The following is a 14,839-nucleotide window of genomic DNA, read 5'->3' as shown; positions in this document are numbered from 1 at the left end:
GTCTTAAAGTGGCCAAGTTTGAGGACCCCTGGTTTAAGTCCTTGGAACCCCATCTGTCCATAGCAGAAGCTGCCCCACGTCTTGGTGACCCGACCGTAGCAGCTGAGGAGACAAACCATGGCAGCCAACCTCTCCACCATCAGCCCAGCCCATTGGAACGGACAGCTCTCCACGATCATGCTCTGTACTGCATCCCTGAGGAAGCAGCAGCTCTGAAGAACCTGGTGAGGAAACTGAAGGACACTGTGTCCCACCAGAGTGAGCTCCTCCTCAGCCTGCAGAAAACTGTAGAGGACCAGGAACTCCAGTGTCGGGAACTTCAGGTAAGGGCCAGCCCTGCATAACCTGGTACATGTAATAGACCAGCAGTGGGATGGTGAGGAGAGAAAAACCCCTGCGGTGTGGCTTTTGTTTCCAGGAAAAAGCAGAAGCCAAGAAATTTGAGGTTCTCGCTGATCTTGAAGGCCATGTTTCTCAACTCAAAGCTGGGAAGCAGAACCTGTGCTGCCAGCGGTACCAGCTGGAGCCTGGGGGGCAACATTTGCAGAAGGAGCAGGATGCCTACAGTGCCACTGTCCTCTCGCTGAGCGAGCAAGCGAGGGGGCAGCTTGAGGACCGAGCGCAACATGAAGTCTTCTCCCTGGAGGGTGTCAAGACTCACGGCAAGTGGTTGAGGTTCTACACAGGCTTTGATAGATACCCTCGCCTCAAGGCCTTCTTGGACTTCCTCCAGGAGGGGGAGAGTCTGGAGAATGGTCCCCCCTGTGCCCTCAGTCCCGAAAACCAGCTCTTCTTGGTGCTTGTCCGGTTGCGCTTGGGGCTCCTTCTTCAAGATCTGGCTTTTCGCTTCCATATCTCTGAATCCACAGCCTCCCGCTACTGGCTGAGCTGGATGGAACTGATGGAACAAAAACTACGACAGGTGAGTGGTTGTTGCCAGTGCTTCCTTCCTTTCCTTCCTTCCTTCCTTCCTTCCTTCCCTTTCCTTCCTTTTCCTTTCCTTTCCCTTTCCTTTCTTCCCTTGCCTGCCTGCCTGCCTGCCTGCCTTGCTTCCCCATCCCAGTCCAGATGAGCTGTCCTAAACTTCTTGAGCTAAGGTCTCATAGTTGAAAGTGATGGGAACTGTTCAGATACTGAAGCAGCATAGAAAAAGTGATTTCAGTCTTCCTCAATGGCTGCTTATTGTATTTATCTGAATTTCTCTCAACCCTCAGTCTATCCTTAAAATGGCACTCGGATTATTTATTTTATGTGCTCCTTCAAAAACTTTTTTTCTATATGTGATGGTCTTTAATTTTCCCTTTGACAGTTTCTGAAGCAGATTTCTCAACCTTGGCAACTTTTAAGATCGGTGGACTTCATCTCCCAAAATTCTCCAGCTAGCATGGATGGCTGGGGAATTCTGGGAGTTGAAGTTTATCCCATTAAAAAAAGGCTTATTCAATGAATAAATGTGGGGGAAAAAACAGTAATGGAAGGTGAGCTGCGGTTAAGAATTACATTTAGCTTTCAATTTGCCTCAGGGCATTTGGCTGACAGAGCAGGGATTAGTTTCTTTAAGTATAGGTCTGCAGTGCCCCCTAGTGGATCAGGCTATAAAGCACGTAACATACTTCAGACATGTCAAACACAAGGCCCTGGGGCCGGATGCGGCCTGCAAAGTGGTTTCATGTGGCCCGCGAAGCCATCCTGGAAACAGTGAGGGAACGGCCCCCGCTGCCTTGGCCCTGGCCCTGGCCCAGGCCAGCTGGGAGCCAATGTACGATTTTGTGGTGGCCATCTATGCTGAAATGCATTCAGTCTTAGCTCCACAAGGCTACAGTGAGGAACCAGCCCCTGCCGCATAGACCACTCTGTACTTAGGAAGGAAAGAAGTAGAGGGAGGGTCTGAGGGAAGTCCTGCCTTAGTCCTGCCCTGCTGCCCTTTTCACCCTCCCCTTGCCCCCTCCTCCTGCCCTATCCAGGAGTCTCCCATCCTATTGCTTAAGGAAGCTTTGGATACAAAGCCGGGTCTCCTCCCATGGAGATGGAATGGACCTCTCTCTGATTTTGCCCTCGTACCCATCATGAGCAGCCTGGGTAAGGAGAGCAAGCACAGCAGCAGCAGCCTTGAGGAGATAAGTGCAGCTGGGCGCCCCTTGGGGAAGTGGGGCTGGGCTTGGTTCCACAGGTGCTCGAGGGCCAGGCTGGGTGTTTGACCTCTGCTGCCCAGGGCTCTGGGCAGCCCGCACCATCCAGTCCCCCTGCATGGCCTGAGAGGAACAGTGAGGTTCCTCCAGTAGACCATGCCTTGGTACTTGCCCTGGTCCCACCCCCTTCCGCCATAGACCCTCAGATCTCTCCCACTCCTGCCCAGGCCCCCACAGGCACCCTTGACGTGAACGATGTAGAGCTGGCCACGCCCACCCAGTAGGCCGCACCCCCCCCTCCCCCCCCCCCCCGCCGGCAACCGCAATGCTGATGCGGCCCTCAATGAAATTGAGTTTGACACCCCTGACATACTTAAACCCAACCCTATATAGATCTATTGTGTATTTTCCTTGTAAGATCAAACCTTAGGCTGCCTCATGCTCCCACTCCTGGAATTATGAATAAAAAATTGTTTCTTGTTTGATCTGTGTTTGTGTGTGTGTCTTTGAGTCAGTTTTTCACTCCTGGCAACTCCCTGGATAAGACCTTGCAGTTTTCTGGTCAAGGTTTTTCCAGACGTGGTTTGCCCTTGCCAGCTTCCTAGGGCTGAGAATGAGTTGACTGGCCCAAGGTCACCCATCTGGCTTAGTACCCAAACCAAAACTAGAACTCCCAGTCTCTTTGTCTTTTATCCGGTGGCTTAACCATTGCCTCAAACTGGCTCTTCTGTTTGATCTGTATGGTGCTTCAAATCTGAATTACATTGAAGTATATCATTTAAAATTAATGGAATATACTAAATTGCCACACTTTTTCTATTTATTTTAATGAGAGTTAAACCCTTTCCCTGGACTCTTTTATGCATTTATGTCCCAATTTTCCAAATCTTCTTTGATCATTCAAAATAAAAACAAGACCTTCACCAATACGTCTTTGCAGAAAGTCAATCTGTGACTTTCTGAATGTCACTGAATATTTTCCTGGGCAGCAAACATTTTATCCTGGTTCACGGTCCCCATCGTATTTATCCAGAAGCATTATACTGAGAAAGGACTTAGACGACAACTCTCTCATCTCAGCAATTGGGACATTGGGTGAAGACAGAATCTCATTCCAATTGTGAACAGTTTCCTATTCGCAAACCATACTAATGATCCACTATCGCTTGCAAAGTTGCTACTATTTGGTTGTATCTGATCAAGGGGTACACTAAGCCTTGGCTTAACCAAGGACTATATTCCAAAAAATAAGCAGGGCCAAAACAAACTTTTAATTAAATGTATTACTCCCATATATTCATTTGTCCCTTTATCAAAGTAAATCAGTGTTTTTCAAACTTGGCACTTTTAAGATGTGTGGGCTTCAACTATTGAATTTAATTCAACTGTTAAGAGTCAAAGTTCACGTGTCTTAAAGTTGCTGAGTTTGGAAAACACTGGATTGATTTTTAGGGTGCAGCAGCAAAAAAGAGAAGGGTTATGTGGCCCTCTCAACATCCATTCTGGGGAACATAAATAGGAGGGGTAGCCTTGTGATCCCATTCTTCTTATGCTCCCCCCAAAAAAGCATTTGCTTTACCATCGCGGGAACAGGATGCTAGACTTAATTAGTTGAATCCCAACTATTACTCCTGTTGCTAATCATCCAGCTTAGATCGTACACCACCTCCCCCCTAATCTTTTTGCCTATAGATGCCTACATTGTCCGTGGGCCTACAGCAAATGAGTATTTCTCACTACTGGCAGGTTCCAGTTGCCTTCAGCCAGCGCTACATAGATGCCTTCAAGCCACAACAGCAACTTCGACATCACGACATGGTGCTGGTGGCTCTGGACTGCGCAGAGCTTTTTTTTGAAGCCCAAGGAACGACGCGAGGCAAACGAGATGGCTCCCGGTGTCCTCGGGCCCACTATTCAATCCATGGGTATGCTCTGGCGGCGCCTAGCGGCTTCCTCACTTTCAGTGCAGGAAGGAGCCGCGAGTTGCCCTCACTGCCTCCATTCCTGCAGGCGGGACCCGTGGAGCTGACGGCTCAGCAAGAGGCTGCCAAGAGGCAGGTACTGAGTTTGCGTAGCCTGACAGACAAGGCTCTCGGCTTCCGTTTCCTGCGCCTGGTTCACCCTCAGAATATGGAAGACCAAGTGAGGAGGGCCTGGATCATCTCCTGTTACTTGGCCTGCCTGCTGCATGAACCAATGGGTCTAATCTAGAGCAAGGATTCAAGTATCCTCAGGACTTTCGTTTTAATAACCGCCTTACTTGTTAACGTTTTGATCACAGGTCTGTTCAGTTAAGATGAATCCCTCCTCGGAGCTAATACTTTCTTGCTTTCCTTGATCATGGATAAAACAAGAGCAACATTCACATATTACCTGCACAGTCCAGCAATCCAGTAATTTTATTTCAAATTCCCTTCCCCAAATTATTTTCCTGAATTGTTAACATTATCATGTTTTCCAGTTTCCTTCCTAGAAATTTTTGGGGACTGGTTTGGTTTTTTTCTCCCCCTTTCCTTTTTTTGTCAAATCTTAACTACTGGCAACTAAGGTTTTCTTTGCAACATTTTCAGTAGTTTGACAGTGCATTTTTCCTAGGGCTGAGAGAGATTAGCTGGCCCCAGGTCACCAGCTAGCATCCTATCCAAGATAGGACTAGAACTCAGCCTGTTTCTAGCCTGGTATTTTAACCAGTACTCCAAACTGATTCCATGGGTCTTTTTACCATCTTGTTCTTTTTAAAGCAAACAGTTCTAGATCCCAGATTCAAGCGTGGTAAATTTCATTCCTTTTTTTTTTCCAGTCTGTTCTCAGATACTGCCTCTAATTCTGGGTCACCAACGGCTAACAAAATAGTGCTTAAAGACTAGGTTAGCATATTACTTCTATTTTTTTTTTAAAATCTTCCAAGAAAGTCTCTCAATGCTCTGAAATGTATTGCAATTTCAGAATATTTTTCCAACTCCCAAAGTGCCACTGTAAGGACCAAATCCTATTTGGTCCTTAACTTTAACTAGCCAGCCAACGTTTCTGCTAAAGTTCTTACAATAACTGCCTTTTTTTTAACAACCCTGTTTACAATGTGAGTTATTAATTATGTGAGGTAAAGTTTTCTTGGGAGAAGAATGTATTTTAAAGTGAAGTCTCAAATTCTGTTTTGACTCAACAGATCTTTGCATGCTGGACTCTAAGCAAACAAGCAGACGCTGTCAGAATATTAATTTGAGGCAAAAAAAATTTAATTGTCTTACATGTAATTGTCTTTACATTTTTAATGAAACATTCTAGTTTTTGTAGCCTCGACTGGCACGACGACCTCGAGCTCGTTCAAATTTCCGCCCCTTGGATCGGACATATGGCCTGGAAAAAGAGAGAAGGGATGGGAGGGGGGGGGAGTAAGATAAATGGCCTATTGTTATATCCTATTTTTATGCAGAGGACAGAAAACACGTGTGTTCTGAAATTCAAAAAAGCCACAAAATGTGGCTTCCTATTTCTAGTCCCTTTTCTTCACTCCCTAATCTAACAGGATTCTCTCTTAAATGGAAAAAGGAGTAACTAGTTTCTAGCTTTCAAATTATTTAATTTTTAGCTTTTAAAAGGTCCTCTAATTCCAAGAATAAGTATTCAGTGGGACTTTCCTTATTCCTAAAATACTCAGCCAGTAGATAACAGAAAACTATGTAAGAATTGCAGCTCAAACCTGTCAATAGGTTGAGATAGTTCAATGGCTGCAGATATTACAAAGCACAATTCATTTTTCCCACATGGTAGGCTTGGGGGGAAAAAATCCCTTAACATATTACATGAAACAAGTAATTGCAAGTCATAGCTCTTCAATTCATGTTGAGCACCACTTTTTAAAGTTACTGCAAAATATACAAATGCAAGAACAGTGATGTACGTCATAAAGTTTCCATCCTACTTTCTGGCAAAGCTGGAAGGACTAATATTTTCTGAGGTGATCTAAAAATATAGTGAGATTGAAAGATGAAAAAAAAAATCTCTTTCAATTTAGTTTGAGGCATACCTATTCAGGTATTAATCTTGCGGAGTACAAACTTTTTCCCCAGAGAAAAAAGTAAGCAGAGAATTAAAGCTTTAGTTAATCTAATAATCTGGTGTGGCAAATTATGGATCCTGATAGTTTTCTCAGGAATTTAAAGCGCTCCATGGCACCGGACCTGGTTACCTTCGAGACCGCCTCCTGCCACAGATTACCCCCCACCGACCTGTACGCTCTCACAGAGTGGGTCTCCTCAGGGTACCGTCGGCCAGGCAGTGCCGGCTGGCGACCCCAAGGGGGAGGGCCTTCTCTGTGGGAGCTCCCACCCTCTGGAACGAACTGCCCCCAGAGANGGCCTAGGGGATTTTATAGGGGTTTTAATTACTTTTAATTGGACACTTTCAAATATTTCGTTTTAATTAAATTTTTAATTAGGTGTAATATGTATTTATGTTAGCTTTTTATCTAATCTGTCAGCCGCCCTGAGTCCGAAAGGAGAAGGGCGGGATATAAATGCAATTAATAATAATAATAATAATAATAATAATAATTCTGGTACCTATTATTTTTTATGCCAACTGGGCAAAAATCCTCAGCTCTCATTCTAAGAGCACATATTTTGCTGATAACATTGTAAAAGTCTTAAAGATGAAAGCAGCTGTTATACAAGTAATCCTCAACTTACACTGGTTGCTGATATGACCACTTTAAATTACGAGTTTGTAATGTACTTCTGGCTGTCGTAAAACGTCATGCCAATAGTCACATGACTGCATTTATGGCGCTCAACTTATTGCTGCAATTCGGACTGGATTTCCAGTCAGAAGTCATTAGGATGGTTAAGCTGAGGCGCCCAAGTGACTGGACACGATTTTACAAAACTTTTTGTGATATCGTTAAGCGAATCGGCAGCTGTTCCGCCAACCTCGTGGTCATAAGCATGAAACCACTCTTCTGAATAGCATGTCATGATTATGTAACCGTGGGACACTGCAACCAGCCATAAAGGCAAGCCAATTGCCAAGCACCTGAAATGCAATCGCATGATGTGTGTGTTGGCGCAACATTTTTTGACAGCCAGAAGTGCTTTACAAACTCATAATTTCGAAAGGCCATCGAGCAACTTTCTCAAATCTTCCTAATATATTTAATCATTCAGGGAAACTTTGAAAATGCCTTCCAATTACAAAGCATCGTCCTGGAGCATTAACTTAACTGACCTTTCCAGGACAATATTGGACTCAGAGTGTTACATGAGTCCAGATTTCCTTGAAAATCTGGAAACAGCCCTTCACAAAGCATCGGTCCTTTAAACAGCCATGCCTTTCAGCATGCTCAACACAGCTGACCCGGGGACTGTTCCTGGATATCGTGTACGCACAGCTGTGTTACTAACTATTCCAGAACTAACATGAAGCTTGCAGATACGCAGGGAAAGCCTTTGATATAGTTCCCCCCCCCCCCCAGCCTTCCAGAAGGCACTGCTGCTTCATGGCCTGGAAGATACTTTTTACTTCTGCCTCCCCACTTTGCAGGGTGTCCCTTTTCAATACTTTCCAAACAAGGTGCAGGCAAAGCATCAGAAAGAGAGCGAGCCAGATTAGGAGAAGCAAGCAGTAGAGATAGTGCTTGACTTACAACCATTTGTTTAGTGAGCATTCAGTTACCACAGCATTGAAAAAAGTGATTTATGAACAGTTTTCACATCACCGTTGCAGCATCCCCATGGTCACATGATCAGAATTGGACCCTTGGCCACTGGCATGTATATATCACGGTTGCAGTGTGTCCCGGGGGTCAGGGGAATCACCTTTTCTGACCTTCTGACAAGCAAAGTCAAGGGAAAGCCAGATTCACTTAGCAACCGTGTTACTAACTTAACAACTGCAGTGATTCGCTTAACAATTGTGGCAAGAAAGGTCATAAAATGGGGCGAAACTCACTGAACAACTGTTTTGCTTGGCGACAGAAATGTTGGGCTCAATTGTGATCATAGGTCAAGGACTACCCGTAAGTTTAGAAACCAAAGGTGTCATTGCAGAAGAGTAAGCATTAAGCAAAAGCACAAATTCAGCTCAAATTAAGTCTTTTAAAAAGTGGTCGTGATTTTTGAACCACCGTCTCTTGACTTTGTAAATCAGACAAAATAGGGTAAGAGCCAAATGCCCAGAAGGAAACCTAATGGTCTGGAATACTCACTTAGTGTGGCTGTGGGGGGTACCAGGAGCCTTGCCAAAATGCCGATAAACCTGGCGGGCCTTTCTAGGTCCTACAAGAGGCAAGTTCAGAGAGATCTTTCAGTCAGGCTGAGACATCAACAGGACTAAGACCAATAAAAGCTTCAAAACTCTTGAAAGTCTTTAATGTCCTCTCCCGACTCACCAGAAAGCAAAACAGTTCCCTGGCCCTTAGGGGCAGCCATGGCTAACTGGTCAAAAGTCATGATTTGGCCTCCAGATTTCAGGATGCGTCGGCGGGCTCCCTGTGTGACTCTGAGGGCACAAATCTGGGGAGGAGAGAAAAAAAAACCAGTCTGCAACATGAGAATCCTCAAAGCCAACAATAAAAAAAATGTAAGCACAGGCAGCCATCATTACCCATGGGATCATTATTTTGATTGTTGTCCCGTCTTTATTACTTTAATAATAACTCAAGGCATGAATGTACCTAATACTCCTTCCTCCTCCTATTTTCCCCACAACAACAACTTTGTGAGGTAGATTGGACCGAGAGTGAGTGACTGGCTCAAAGTGACCCAGCTGGCTTTTGTGCCTAAGGCAGGACTAAAACTCAACAGTTCTCTGGTTCCTAGCCTGGTCTCTTAACTGCTGCCCCTAAATGGCTTATCTACACTTAGAAAATATGAGACCTTGTTCCCCACAGGAAAGGGTTTTATGCATCCGTAATTTTAGATTATTTTGCATATGGATAAAATGGGAACAAGCTTGTGCACATGTGTAACAATTTTTTTTTACTGTCTCCATTATAATAACAGATAGGAATTGAACCCACGCAAATGATAGAAGACATTTCTATTTACCTATTCACCTACATCTCAGTACCTTTAATCAATTGACTACAATGAGACACTCAACAATTAGTCAGGAAGCCAAGGTTCAGAATATTAAAAATATTTTAAAGAAAAGCGCTCATAAAAATTGCATTTCTGCTCTGGGTAGAATCAGCAGCAAAGCACTTTATCTAAAAAAAAAAGTCTTCCATCTCTCAAGCACAACGCTTTCATCAACGATTCAAACTCCACTCAGGTGGTGCTATGATGGATAACGGATACTGTAAATATTTACTGAAGATACACACCGCCTTTTTGCATATAGTTCTGTATTTACTGTACGCTCCTATATATTGTTATTTTCCTCTAGTTTATGAAATTTGAGCTGTCGAGAAATCCATCCGTCCATTGCTCTACGTCCCCTCCCATCTGAAGAATTACTCTGCCACCAGTCAGGATACCTTCAGTTTGGGAATTTCCTGGATGCGAACATCATCCGTCACTGTGCCCACCACAACAGCTGTTTTGTTTTCCCGCCCTTGGAGCTTCATTTTACGGATCTAGAGAATAAGAGAGGGATCAAGTTAGCCTGCCTGTCCTGACCAATTTGTCTTTATAAACAGAGGCTTCATTGGTCCTTTAGCAGCATTGCTTTTAGCTATAACCTACAACCTTAATCAGGAGGGGAATATCGCTGTGCTGAGCGTCGTCGTTTTCCTGCAGACATTTCTAGTTGGCTAATGAAAGGTCTGCAGGAAAACTGAGTTCAGAGAGTACCAAGCACTTCCGAGTTAATAATATTCTCTCCTACTGGAATATTACCACTGTTCGCCTCTTGAGCTCATCACTATACCAACTTCCGTTCTTCTTTTCTTTTCTGTTTGGTTAAAGCCACAGCAGAGGTGGCATCGCTTCTTTCCACAGGGTAGGAACAATGACAACCACAAATCATACTTAAAGCAAAGAGGAAAGACTAAAACCGAGGGGGTAACGGAAGGACCAAGAAATAGAAAAGTGATAGAGAAATGAAGAGTCTGCACTTACCAAGCGCGACACAGACAATGGAGGCCGGTTGGTGCGGCTCATGAATAGCCGTTTGAGTATCACCTTGTTGAATTTGGCATTGGTCCGGCGAGCCAGGAATCTGTAGAGCTGAGAGGGTGGAAATTAAACCTCCAAATATACTACGTTATTCTCTCACCCTGCCCCAAGGTATCTAGAAATTAGCCTCAAATTTAGAGCATTTTATAGCAACCTTATTCAATATATGACCTTTGCAAATGAAATGGAAGTCCACACTTTCCTCAAATATCACCACAAAGAAGAGTCTATTATCTCCTAAAATCGCCTGGATCATTATGAAAGAGGTGCATTGCCCAATGAAGAGTCTAAAATTAAACCTAAATATTGCTAATAGATTTCCGAGCAACTAAGGATCATATCATGCAAAAGTGATCAATGATGACACCTAGAATCTTTATACATACAGTACATTGCTGTCAAGTGTAACTCTCCCCCCCCCAATACCCATGTATTTATATTTTTTCATGTAAATGCAAAACTTGGGTCTCACCTTTACTAAGAGACGAAGATAAATATCCTGACTCTTGGGCTCCTTACGCCGAACCTTACGGTCCTTGTTGTGGCGAATATCAATTCCCTGGTGACAAATAAGAGAAATATTCAGGTTAATGGAAATATCTTATATATGCCCTTTCCCTGACAAATAAAAAAATATCTTGCTTTTTTATACATGTATATATCTGTGTAAGATATATACAATTACACTGTGAATGACACTCTCCCCTGTAGGGTTAGGGTCAGATATGTATGTAAAACTAAATGAACAAAATGTAAATGACATTAGAATGATATATGGCACAACAGCAACAGACATTCAGCCATGTTGCACCATACTATCCCTATTATGTTGGGTCACATAAGTAGCTGTTAGTCCCTTTTTTAGACAAATGCCACGATTATTCAGACTTATTTTATCTATATCCATTGCTATCTGACCCAGTGTTTCTCAACCTCAAGAACCTTTAAGATGCATGGACTTCAACTCCCAGAATTCCCCAGTCAGATGCTGGCTGGGGAATTCTGAGAGTTGAAGTCCACCAATCTTAAAATTGTTGAGTATGAGAAGCATCAATTTGACTCATCTGCTCTGTCCCAATGAATACAGCCAGGTACCACAACAAAAAAAGAGGGGTTTTTTTTTGGGGGGGGGGGGTTTGCACAGACAAGCCACTTAGTTTTATTTCATTTTTTAATAAGTTATTCACATTTAGGTTTCGCAGTTCTATTTAGTATTGATAGATTTATGTACTATTTAATAATTGCATTTCTTTAGAAATTACTCTTGAGTTTTGTTTAGTGGTTCAGGCATTAGGATAGAAATCTGGAAGACAGGGAGATCTATCTTGCTTTAGGTACAAAGTGACCTTGGCCTGTCATTCTCTCAGCCCTAGGAAACACACACAGGTAAATAGGTGACTACAATAAACTAAACTGAACTATACTAGAATTATACTACTACTGTTGGATGGAACAACGGATGGAAACTAATCAAGGAAATGAATGAAAAGTAATCAAGGAGAGAAGCAACCTGGAACTAAGGAGATACTTCCTAACAGTGAGAACAATTAATCAGGGGAACAGTTTGCCTCTAGAATTAGTGGCTGGTCCATCACTGGAAGTTTTTAAGAAGAGACTGGACAGCCACTTGTCTGAAATGGTATAGGGTCTCCTGCTTGAGTAGGGGGTTGGACTAGAAGACCTCCAAGGTCCCTTCCAGTTCTATTCCATTCTATTCCTATAGCTTTGCATCAACTAATTCATAGGGGGAAATGTGCTGTTTGAAACAGTGAGGCATCTTGTAAATAATTGAATAAATTTCTTCTCAAATCTATCTATATCTCTATATATCTCTCTCTATATATAAAAGTACAACTTCATCTTCCAATCCATTCAACCGAGATTGATCTTTTTACTTTAGCTATGTGTTCCTCAAATTATAGACTGTATTATGTGTTCACCCTTCACGTTTATCTACATTTCATGACGAAAAGACCCATCCCCGTCTGTTTTCACTACAGTACCAATATCTGGTTTAGTCACCATTTTTAAAAGTTTTCTCTTGTTCTATACCAGCTATGCTGGCTCAGGAATTCTGGGAGTTGAAGTCCACGAGTCATAAAAGAGCCAAGGTTGCCTACCCCTGTTCTATACTGTAATTTATTCCTACATCCAGAAAAGTCGCTTTGCCTATTGCTACTACACTGTATATAATAAATCTCGTTGAATCCTATGTCTCCTAGTTTGTTCAAACAATAGACACAAAAAAACCAAAAGTATTTATTCTACTATCACTATTTTGTAATAGTCACATGGCACCAAAACTACACTCTTCCAAAATAGCGTCCTGTTTTAGAGGATATCCGAAGCAAATTTTTGTGACACCAGGATCCCCGTTTTTCATCTAATGTTTCTTTATTACAACCAAAGTAATTAGATGACACTTAAGAATTCAACTCTGGCTTGTCGCGCACACACATGTTCGAGCTTTTCTCTGCCCGATCTTTAGGAGAGCTCGCAAACTGGGAGCTTTCTTAGGCCCGAACTCCAACCTGCAACAACGGCCGCCCTCCGCGGGCAGCCCTCCCTAGTATCGGGGTTCGATCCTGGCCCCCCAGAACTTGTATGTTTCCCACTTTACCAACACAACACAACCTGCACTCCAGGCTGCTTCCCCGGAGAAGATTACAACCGATTCAACAGCCCGGCTCCCTTCCCTCTCAATTCTTACCATGGTGGCGTCAGCACCGCCGGAAAAAAGAGAGACCGGAAGAGGCCACCGACGCGCAAAGAACTATGGGAACGAAAGGATGAGGCAGGGAAACGGGTAATTCTATCTCTCTATGGCAGGGGTAGGCGACCTTGTCTCTTTTATGACTCGCGGACTTCAACTTCCAGAATTCCTGAGCCAGCATAGCTGGCTCAGGAATTCTGGGAGTTGAAGTCCGCGAGTCATAAAAGAGACAAGGTTGCTTACCCCTGCTCTATGGTGATGTTAAGACCGTGCACGTAAGGTAGAGCGACATTCCTTTGTCAAGAAACCAAGCTTCCGGGTTAACTTTCTGATCAATTATATCTCGTTAGAGAGATAAGTAACTGTTCGATATCGGATGAAACTTAGTTATGGCCGATCAACCTGATAGTATTGCTTTCACTGAAGCTTTGTGGGATGAACCTACATGCATATCACTAAGGTGACCACCTTTTTTACAATGAAAAGGAGGACATAAATAAATTGAAGAAAAAAATATAGTAAATAAAAGAAACATTTTATTCATTGTAACAATAATACAGATAACTTGCATGTGCAAAGTTTGCCAGCTGGGTGTTTTGGCACGCTCAGCAGCAATTCCTATTGGCTTTTGAAAGCCAATAGTGGGAGTAGCACAGCTCATGCAAAAGTTGGGGAAAAAAACCATCAAAAAAAGGTGCCAGAACGCCGTTCTGAGCGTTCTATGAGAGAGAAAAAGCCCTGCAGATTAGTCTTCAAATATCGAAAAGGAGGACATTTAGGAGGACACTTTTCGAGGGAGGATAGAACTTACAAAAGGAGGACTGTCCTCCCTAAAGGAGGACGGTTGATCACCTTAATATCACACCTTTTGGAAAAGCAACAAAGAAGCAGAAAATATGTAAGATATAGTAACCCACCTTCCCCTCAATTAAAGCAAGAAAAGGAAAGAGGACTAGTTAAAATCTATTTTTCTGTCTTCTATATTTTCATTGTAAGAGAACAATAATATTAGTCTACTATAGCCAAAAATCAAAATGAATTTTCAGACAAATTTTCTAAAAAGTTCCACATTCCTGCAATTGTTCAGAGTATGATAAATTCTAATTCCATCACAATGGCCTCAGTCTTCTCTTTCATCTTCATGAAAGAATAAATTATTTTTCCAATTGCATCATTCATGCTCTTTTTTTTACCACCACCAACCACTTGGTGTACTCCTTTTGATTTAGTTCACATTCATTCGTTCATTCTGGCTACTGTACTCTTTTGTCAAATACTTTTGTTAGTCACAAGGCAGCAAACCCACACAATACTCCCCACTCCTATTTTTCCCACAACAACTGTGTGAGGTGAGTTGGATTGAGAGAAAGTGATTGGCCCAAAGCCACCCAGCCCATTTCATGCCTAAGGCAGGACTAGAACTCAGTTTCCTGGTGATTTGCCCAGTCATTCGGCCAGCTTTCGTGCCTAAGGCAGGACTAGAACTCATCATCTCCTACTGATTTGTCCAATGTCACCTAGCCAGCTTTCATGCCTAAGATGGGACTAGAATTCACAGACTCCTGTTTCTAGCCTGTGCCTTAACCACTAGACCAAACTGTCTCTCATTAGACATGTTCATTAGATACAGCCATTTGCCTTTCTTTCAACACTGATTATTTGCAACAGAGCCCATAATGCCCATAACCTTTCTACCACCACAGTCCTTTAAGTATTAGTGGTGATATATGAGGATTATGCCTTTAAGAACAGTATTATTATGCGGCAGGATTGTTATGGATCAAAGATTGGATAAACTTGGATAATGAAAGGATATTAATGATTGAAGGACATGATCTACAGGTGAGTTGGCATGCATTTTTATGGGCGAACCAGAAGAAAAC

At 43.0% G+C, this 14,839-nt stretch overlaps 1 protein-coding gene across 1 annotated transcript; it reads right to left on the bottom strand.

The window, feature by feature from the left end:
* Positions 1-5,347: 5,347 nt before the first annotated feature.
* On the bottom strand, positions 5,348-13,010 carry RPL18 (ribosomal protein L18). The gene is made up of 7 exons (XM_015810937.2): positions 12,954-13,010; positions 10,716-10,802; positions 10,187-10,294; positions 9,604-9,702; positions 8,515-8,638; positions 8,332-8,401; positions 5,348-5,486 (listed from the first exon to the last, which is right to left on the bottom strand). Exons 1-7 carry the CDS (start codon positions 12,954-12,956, stop codon positions 5,411-5,413), a joined length of 567 nt encoding a protein of 188 aa, XP_015666423.1. The 5' UTR covers positions 12,957-13,010; the 3' UTR covers positions 5,348-5,410.
* Positions 13,011-14,839: the final 1,829 nt, after the last annotated feature.

This window comes from Protobothrops mucrosquamatus, unplaced genomic scaffold, assembly GCF_001527695.2.
Source record: "Protobothrops mucrosquamatus isolate PMUCROS unplaced genomic scaffold, P.Mucros_1.0 scaffold25, whole genome shotgun sequence".
Taxonomy (NCBI): Eukaryota; Metazoa; Chordata; class Lepidosauria; order Squamata; family Viperidae; genus Protobothrops; species Protobothrops mucrosquamatus.
This window is presented reverse-complemented; position numbering and strand designations above follow the sequence as displayed.